This window comes from Leptonychotes weddellii, chromosome 13 (assembly GCF_054177405.1).
Source record: "Leptonychotes weddellii isolate Sample4059 chromosome 13, ASM5417740v2, whole genome shotgun sequence".
Lineage (NCBI taxonomy): Eukaryota > Metazoa > Chordata > Mammalia > Carnivora > Phocidae > Leptonychotes > Leptonychotes weddellii.
In genome coordinates this window covers 72,097,650-72,106,542 of record NC_138381.1, presented here as the reverse complement: position 1 = coordinate 72,106,542, position 8,893 = coordinate 72,097,650, and the positions used below count along the sequence as shown (strand labels likewise).

General features: G+C 53.5%; 1 protein-coding gene across 1 annotated transcript in view; it reads right to left on the bottom strand.

Annotated features, from left to right (window-relative positions):
* RBM19 (RNA binding motif protein 19) overlaps positions 1 to 8,633 on the bottom strand; it is a 128,848-nt gene extending 120,215 nt beyond the window's left edge. The window contains exons 1-6 of the mRNA XM_081800951.1: positions 8,472 to 8,633; positions 4,820 to 5,002; positions 2,974 to 3,099; positions 2,780 to 2,818; positions 2,295 to 2,487; positions 862 to 1,130 (exon numbers count right to left, since the gene is read on the bottom strand). Of these exons, the coding sequence (XP_081657077.1) occupies positions 862 to 1,130; positions 2,295 to 2,487; positions 2,780 to 2,818; positions 2,974 to 3,099; positions 4,820 to 5,002; positions 8,472 to 8,507 (846 nt within the window). The 5' untranslated portion in view covers positions 8,508 to 8,633. The remainder of the gene's footprint in view (positions 1 to 861; positions 1,131 to 2,294; positions 2,488 to 2,779; positions 2,819 to 2,973; positions 3,100 to 4,819; positions 5,003 to 8,471) is intronic.
* Between the last annotated feature and the right edge of the window lie 260 nt (positions 8,634 to 8,893).

The window sequence follows — 8,893 nt, the reverse complement described above, 5'->3', positions numbered from 1 at the left end:
AGGCCCCATGGCTCCTCTGTGTCAGAGCCGGGATTTGAACCCACAGCTCTCTGACTTCGCCATACTCGACTACCTCTCTGGAATATACACTTTTAGGGGAAAAGGACAGGGTATGGGCATCAGAAGGGGCCGTAAATCAAGGAGTGAGGAGGACGAGGGAAGAGCAAAGAGGGAGATGATGTTTGGAGCCTTGAAGAGGGCCAGGTGGGAAAGAGGGAGGTGAGGGAATAGGGACCCAAACACGACCTGCCCTGTATCCAAGCAGAGGATGCCCGGGCGGGAGACAGTGTGCCTGTCCCCGAAGGTAGCACACACATCTCTAATGGAGACTTCAGAGCCCAACGGGTCTGGGTCGAGTCCTGACCTCAGCACTTCCCAGCCGTGACCTTGGGCAAGTCACTTTCCTTCACTGGGCCTCAGGTTCCTCCCCTGTAAAATGGGACAAGAATCCCTGCACACCCCCACTCCCTAGAAGGCTGTCCTAAGATTTAATGACAAATAACAAAGCAGACATTATACCCAGCACGAGGAAGCACTCAGTTAATTCCCTCTACTACCGTCCATCGTGGCTCACACCTGCCTACCCTGTTACTAACACAAAGCAGCACACGCTCCTGCCCCTCGTGCAGCTCGGTCACCCCCCCATGGCTCTGCAAGGCAGACTCAGAGGGGAGAGGTGCTTGCCCAAGGTCACACAGCACGCACATGGCAGGGCCGAGAGCTGAAGGCAGGTCGCTGGGCTGCAGAGCTCTGTCTTTCCCTTCTGACACACTCCCGCTAGCAAAGCGGCCGCAGGGACTGTGGGTGAGGATAAGGGCAGCTGCTCCCCCCAAGCACCAGCGCGCACCCCCATGCACACACCTCAGCTTTGGCCGCCCCCGGTGTCTCGTTCCCGGACGGGGTGCCCTGCTCCGGGCCGGCCCCCGGCCTCCCTCTGTCCTGATGGGCGGGCGCGGGGCCGGGGGCCTCCTCCTCGGCCCCACTCCCGTCCCCACAGCTCACAGCTTCGTCTTCACTCTCCTCCTCGTCCGAGGACAATGGCGCCTCGGACTTCACCATCTTGGATTTCAGGTAATCCATGTCCGACAGCTCCCTCTGCACGGCTGCCCTGGGTTCGAGGCCCTCCTCCTCTGCAAAAACGGGAGGCTAAGAGTCAGGGATGGTCGTGGGCAAAGCAGAGGCCTGGAATGGCAGAGGGCACAGCAGGGCAGAGCCACCGAGCAGCCCCGGTGGGTCGTCTGATATGTAACGTTCAACGGGGTGTACCTGTGGGGAGTTGTGGCATTTCACACGCCACAAGTCCAGAGAGCTACGTGGCTCCCTGCGTGGCTCCCCGCACCGGCCTTGCCCTTGTCAATCTGCTCTTTCAACTGCGGCCTGTGTGATCATGTTGAGAGTACAGACAGGATTGTCACTCCTTGCCTATGACCTTCCGGTGGTTTCCAGATGCTTGTAGGACACCCACGCTCGTCAGGCTGGCGTGAGCTGACTGGCTTCTCCCCCAGCTCTACCTCCTCCTCTGCAGCCACCCCGAACCACGTAGGCCCCCTCAAACACCTATGCTTCCCTTTCCCCCGTGCCCCCGCCACGCTCTTCCCTCTGCCTGCGACGCCCCCTTCCTATCCCCTTCTCTGCTGTATCCCACCCACTCCCGAGGAGTCCTCCAGACCCCAGTTTTGCCCAGAAACTTTACCAGGCATAAAATTCACATTCAATCTATTCTCTCGCCTTTGAGCAAAATCGATGCCTGACCCACTACCAGCACAGTGACCTCTCTGGACTGCAAACACTCCCGTTCCCATCTGCCCCCACGCTATGCTGTGAGCCCCTTCTGAGGACAGAGGCCCCCTCCCTCCCCGCCTGCAGGCCTCTGCTCGAGGGCCCCCTCCTGGGAGGCCTTCCCTGGGAACTCTCCTACTCCCCTTCCCTGCTTTCTCACTGTGGCGCTCCTCTTTAGATATCGTCCTTAACTGGGGACTTAATTTTGCATTGTTTCTTTCCCCCGACTAGAATGACAGCTCCACGCGAGCAGGATTCTTCTATCTTTTGCTGCTGTATCCTCAATGCCCAAAGAAGTGCCTGGCATTCAGCAGGTGCTCAATAAACATTTGACTGACTGTAACCAGGATGGGTCAGGGCAGATCTTGGGTGGAATAATCACCCCCAGAGAGGACAGTGTCTCTCACGTCGCCTCCCGTGCCTGGCACCGAGGGGCCCCAGGTGACGGCCGCCCAGGCCGGGACACACAAAGGGCTGTGCACTCTGGCAGGGAGGGTGCGCGTGGATGCCCTCACCTTCTGGGTCCTCGCCAGCACCCTCCTCGTCACTCTCCTGCCCGGAGTCGGAGTCGAAGTTCAGGTAGTCACTGGCGGCCTTGCTCTTCCCTTTCGAGGGCTCGGCGTCCAGGGCATCATTGGCCCATGTGGCTGTCTGCGTCCGCTTCTGGTGCACGGACAGGAACTCCTGGAACTCGGTGTCCTCCTTCAGCTGGTGGCCCCAGGGAGGCGGGGAGAGAAGGCTCAGCCAGGGCACACCATCCTGACAAACCCACCCCCCCGTGAGAGTATCCCTGAGCTCATGTCTCCTGGTCTCTAGAGGACCCCTGGGATCAGCTGGTTGCACTCATCATCAGACAAGGAGACTAAGAAGCCACAGAGGCGCGGCGACGGGGACAAGAGGCCCAGCTCTGCCTGCCGGCGCTGCAAGCCCTCAGAGCCTGCCACAGCCCTTCCAGCGCCGTCCTGGGTACCCTCCCTCTTGGCCCACAGGACACACTCACCTTCTCCAGTTCACTTGATACCTTTTTCGTCTTGTCATCCTGCGAACAGAAGGCACAGATGGTGAGAGGAGACAGACACGTTGCCTAGGGAGGGTCCGCCTTCTGGAACCATCTGCCCTGCCCGTCCCCCCCCCTCCCCGGGGTGACCGCCTTGCTGACACGTGGGATGCAGGTGGGAGTGACCTTCTACGCACTTTCTTGGGTTCTGTGGGGATGGAGTCTTTATCTTTTGAAGGATTCTTAGCCTGGTTTATTTGCTGAGCGTGTCTGCTCCAGGCTCGGGGCTTTGTTGGGTCCCCAAACGACTTGCAGAACTCCACCTGCATGGGAGAGAGAGGGTGGTGGGGGCACTTGCCGCCAGCCCAGCCCGGGTGCTACCCCTCAGCACCTGGGAGCCAGGCTTTCTAAAAAGGCAGCTGCCACTTACGAGCTGAGCCAGTTAAAGCAAATTACAATTGACCCTTGAACAACACAGAGTTAGGGGCACTGACCCTCGTGTAATGGAAAGTCTGTGTGTAACTCTCCACTGTCCCCCAAACCTAACTATTAATAGCCTCCTGCTGACCAGAAGCCCTACCGAGAGCAGTTGATTAACACGTATTTTGTACGTCATATGTATGATGCACTGTATTCTTACAATAAAATGAACTAGGGAAAAAGAATGTATTAAGAAAATCGTAAGAAACAATACATTTAGGATACTGTACTGTGTTCATGGAAAAAATCTGTGTATAGGCGGGCCCGCGCAGTTCAAACTCCTACTGTCCAGGGGTCAGGCCTCTGCTTTCTCCTCCCTGAAGTCATTCCAGTTGCTACACTTAGCAACCAATTCCACCCACCAGGCAGTCTGAGTGCTCTGCGAGCAGGACGACCCTGAGCCTCCAAAACAGTGGGGTGTGGGGGGACCACCACCCTTCCCACTTCCCGGATTGGCAAAGTGAAGCCGCTTGTCCCAATCCAGGGAGAAGGTAACAGAGTGGGGACAGGAACTGGGGGGGTCTGGCTCTACAGCCCTAGTTCTTAGCCACCCAGCCCCCAGGCTGGCCGACATGGGGTCTGGCATGAGGCAAGATGAAGCTAACGGCTCCCGAAATCACTGTTACTATTGTGGAGTGAGCTCGCTGGCCCCAGAACGGCTCCGGGGTGATGAGAGAGGCGGGTGGCCACTCGGAAGCCCAGATGTGCTCAGTGTCAGGCCTGAGCTGACACGTCTCCCACCAACACACTCCTGAGATGGGCTGCACTTCCTGCCACACTTGGGGGCACCTGAGCCGTCTCTACCCCTGGGGGGAGGGGGGGGCTGTCCCCCTGCCACACCCCTTTCTACGGACTTTGAAAATAATCCTGCTGTTTCTGTAGCAATGATATGCGCTCAGTGTATAAAACTCAAATCAACAACTTACAAGGAAAGTGAAAAAAAAAGTTTTTACCCCAATTCCTATCACCCAGAGAGAGAAACTAATGTTTTGGTAAAACAGCTCTATGTTTCACATACACAGAGACTAAGAAATATGGTTCTGTATGAATGGAGTCATGTGATAAATACTTGTCTAACATCTGGTTTTCTCTTCTCAACCAAGCGTTAAGGATGTTTGACTGAGTCATTAAATGTACATGAGTGACACAAACAGGACCTCGTCCTTCGGGAAGCTCTCCCGACACCTCCGGGGCCAGGACGTGGGCCTCCTCTGTCCTCCAGCGGTCCCTGGAGCTTCCCCATCACAGTCCTGACAACACCGGGTGAAAGCAGCCTAGTCACCTGCCGGCCCCAGGAGGACAGGGCCAGGGGCACCGCGTTTCTCTAAATCCCCAGCACGTCGTGGGTGCTCCCCTCCTGTCTGAACGAGTGCTTGTCCAAGTGTGTTGAGGGCCCAGTACTGACTTCACCTGTGAGCTTTCCGACATGCATATCCTTGGGTCCCACCCCACCCCCACACTGAGTCAGAAACTGAACAAGCTCTCCAGGGGATTCGGATACAGACTGGCTCCGGACTGGATCAAGGTGTGTCTGTTTCCACAGGCGGGCAGAAACCAACTCACCGTGATCCGGGATGTGTCGATAAAACTCTTGTTGAAATGGTTCAGGGCCATCCGGGCCTCTTCCTCCGACTTGAAGCCAATGAAGCCAAACTTACGGAACTTGCCATCTTTGGTGAACTTCAGGCTGCAGTCCGTCAGGGTGCCAAAGGAGGCAAAGAGCTGCCTGAAACGCTCCTCCTTCATCTACGACAGAAGGGGCGCAGTGAGGGAGGAGCAGGGGAGCCCTCAGAGCCAAGGGGACAGAAATGGGCTGGAAATCCCAGGCCCCGGGATTCCCCAAGCGCAAACTCAGACAAGGCTAGGGCAGAGTGTGCTCTGCAGTGGGACCTGGCCCCAGCTCCGGCTCAGACACGGACTAGCTTGCTTCATGGACGGGGAAATCAAGACTCAGGACGGCTGCAATGAAATCGTCCTACTCTATGGGCTGTTCGAAGGATAAGGAGACCTACTATGTAAGGAGGCCAGCACCGTGGCTCCTCCACAGTGAATACCTGATAATGTCAGAATAAACACATGAACGAATGAATGTGGTAAGTTACACGTGTTTGCTCACTGTGGTAGAGAGAATACTGAAGTACCCCAAAAGACGACCACATTTGAATCCCTGGGACCTGTGAGCCTGTGACTGCATGTGGCCAAAGGCATTTCACAGATGTGATTACATTAAGGATCTTGAGATGGGGAAGTTATCCTGGATCATCTGGGCAGATCCAATGTCCAGTCCCACTATATAAGCGAAACAGAAGGGTCAGGGCCAGAAAAAGGCAATGTGATGGTGGAGACAGAAAAGAGACTGCAAGATGCCATGCTGCTGGCTCTGACCCTTCAGGACGTGGCCAAAAGCCAAGAAGCACAGGCAGCCTCGAGAAACTTACAAAAGGCAAGGAAACAGATTCTCTCCTAGAGTCTCCAAAAGGCAGGCAGCCCTGCCAACACCTTGATTTTAGGATTTCTGCCCTCCAAAACTGTAAGATAATAATGTGTACTGTTTAAGCCCCTAAGTTTGAGGTAATTTCTTATAGTGTGGAAACTGGCTCCTGGCATCCCCCCATCCTCATTCCAGCCAGACTACGTGCACACCTCAGTGAGTATTTGAAGCTGTTACTGGGAGATGTGTGTGTGGGTAGTAGTCGGGACACCAAGAATGCCACAAATAGCCAAAACAAGGTCTGAAATTCAAGACACTAGAGACCCTGGCAGCCCCATAGGAAGGAAAAACATGCTTTCTGTGGCAGGTTTTTAATAACTCTGGTCATTAAAATCTCGTATCACCCTATGAGTTAGGAATTATTATCCACATTTTATGGAGAAGAAAATGAAGCTCATCCAGGATAAATGATCTACAGAATCAAGATCTGTAACTCAGCTCAGATACATAAAAGGCAGTGACTTCATCTTCCCCATTACATGGGAGCAACCACACTCAAGTCTGACCCCATCATTCCTCTGTTAAGAACCTCTTGGTGACTTTCTAATGCCAGAGGCTCAAGAATAAGCAGCTAGGGTAAAATGCAAGATTCTCCATGATCTGGCTTGACCCACCCCTTCAGCACCATCTCTTGTCAAAGTCCTTGCAGCCTTCCCTGCTTCTCACCTCTGAGGTTTTACTAGTTGTCTCCTTTGGGTGAAATCTTTCCAGCAGGCCCGGGCTAACGCCTCCTCATTCTCAGTTCAATCAACTCCCCCAGGAAGCCTCTCCTGGACTCCTCAGGTGGGTCAGGTAACCGAGCCCTCTGTGCTCACACAGCACTGGGTCATGCTTCAATCCCTGCCCCTTGCATCACAGTGATCTGGTGTCCAAGTCCTCTGCTAGACCGTAAATGCTGTAAAGGTGGGAGCTGAGTCTTATCCCCCACTGTCTACAAGGTCAGCAACATAATGAGTACTCACTACTAAATACATGTTGGAAAAGAGTTAAGAAAAGTGCATGCTAGCATGCAAAGAGAGACAGTAGGCTGTAGGGGTCAGGAATGCAAATTCTAGAAGCAGACTGTTCAATTCAGTCCCTGCTCTATGAATTACCAGTTGTGCGTGACCTCAGGCAAGTCACTTCCCCCTTGCTGCAGTTCAGTTTCTTCACCTTTAAAATGGACACAATAATGGAACCTACCTTGTAGGGTTCTGCTGCAGATTAAATGAGTTACTTTACCAAAAGCAACGGGTACAGTGCCTGATACATAGTAAGCTCTCAAAATGTTAGCTGCTACTACTATTGTTTTTTTCATCAATTCTTTCATTCACCAGACAAGACAAGCAATGGTAAGAGAGTCCAATGAGGAAAGAAGCCCAATGAGATGGAAGTGGGAGGGGAAGACAGGGTAGCCACGCTAAAATCCTCATCCATCAAAGTGAGGCATCAAAAGACACTGCCTAAAGCAGGTGGATGGATCAATATGTATTTTGAAAGTTTACTCTTTGGGGTAAATAATGGAAGAATTAAAAATAATAATATAACAGATAGGAAGGGAAGAACAGATGATCGGGGTTCCTCATCTTTCATGGGGGAGGGTCAGCACAGTCACTGGGGTAAATAGACCAAGAAATGGAGGAGAAAGCACACCATTTAGACATGGAGTAATACCTATGAGGAGTCCTAAAAACAAACCACTGAAGATGATTACTCCTGGAGAGAGATAGAGGGTAGGATGGAGCAAACGACTTTGCTTCTCATTTCATACACCACCGTACCGTTTGAATTCTTTTTTTTTTTTTTTTTGGTAGTGCCTGAATTCTTAAAATCCTGTCATAGCTCTCCCACAACCCACTGAAGGGAGAGAGAAGTTAAAAAACCACAATAAAGCAGAAAGAGCTTTGTGTTATCACTCCTTCTAAAGAGAAGCTCCTGAGGAGTTAAGAGTCAAGAGTACAGAAGATCTCTCATCCCATCCAAAGGGCACATTTTGTATTTTGGGAATGAGCTTACTGGCCACACCAATGGTGTGGGAGCTCTCCACCCAAACCAAAGCTCCAGTAAAACCGGTAAGGATGAACCACGCCGGCACACTGCCTCCAGTCATCTGACACCACACACATCCAGCTACTTCTTCATTCATTCATTCCACATGTTTTTACTGAATGCCTACCACGTGCCAGGTTCTGTGCTGGTCTCTTGGGAAACAGAGACAAGTATGACTGGGTCACCCTCCCCACTTATTGGATAAATGATTTAAAGCCCTTCACACGCACTCGGTTTTCTTAAATTATGGCCACGGGCCCTAAAGGCGGGAGTGGGGATCGAAACGCAGGTCCTCAACCTAATACTCCCCATTTGCCTCTCCAAAAGGCTCCCGAGCGGTAGAGGAATGTAAGTGCAGGGTCTGATCCAGTGACGAGTCAACAACAACAAACGTGCTCGTATGAGAGGGGCTGTGGGAAAGAGCATTCAGCACACGTGTGGGGGTGTTGGAAGAGACCTGTCGGGATGAAGTCAGGTACCCTCGGGCCGGCTGTGAACCCTTGATCGATCACTAGCTCCCTCTCCCAACTGTCAAATGGGGATCTGCCGAGGATCCTGACCCTTTAGGGTTTCGAATGCGCCCTGAGTCCTGCCCCAGGGCCAAAGCCCCTCAATTCTCTCCAGCCATCTCCTTCCTAGCCCCCAGCTCCTGGCTGGTCCCAATTTCAGATTCCCAAGTCCAGGCCCTGCACTCACCCCATTCGGGAGGTTTTTCACGATCAGTCGCGACATGGCGCACAGTCCCCACAGTTTCAATTCCAGCGCGGGTGGCCCGCGTCTTTCACCAACTTTCACGCTCCCGCTCTGGGGGCCGCCATCTTTGGCGAGCCGGAACAAGATCACGTGCTCCAGACGTCAGCCCGCCCTCTCCGGAAGCAGGCGTGGCCGAACCAAAGCGACCCAAGGAAATCACACCCTTCAAGGGGTGGGCCTGAGCGCTTGCCTTCTGCGCAAGCGCAGGCTGCTTGGCCCTGCCCGGAGAAACCAATGCAGCGGCGCAGCCGGCAGGGGGCGCTGGTTCCTAATGTTGGGGAGGGTTTGCATGTGCCGGGCGGGGTGTTTTGAGTCCTGCAAACGCTTGGAAGCCGTTTTAGCCTCCCTCTCTATTTTATTTTATT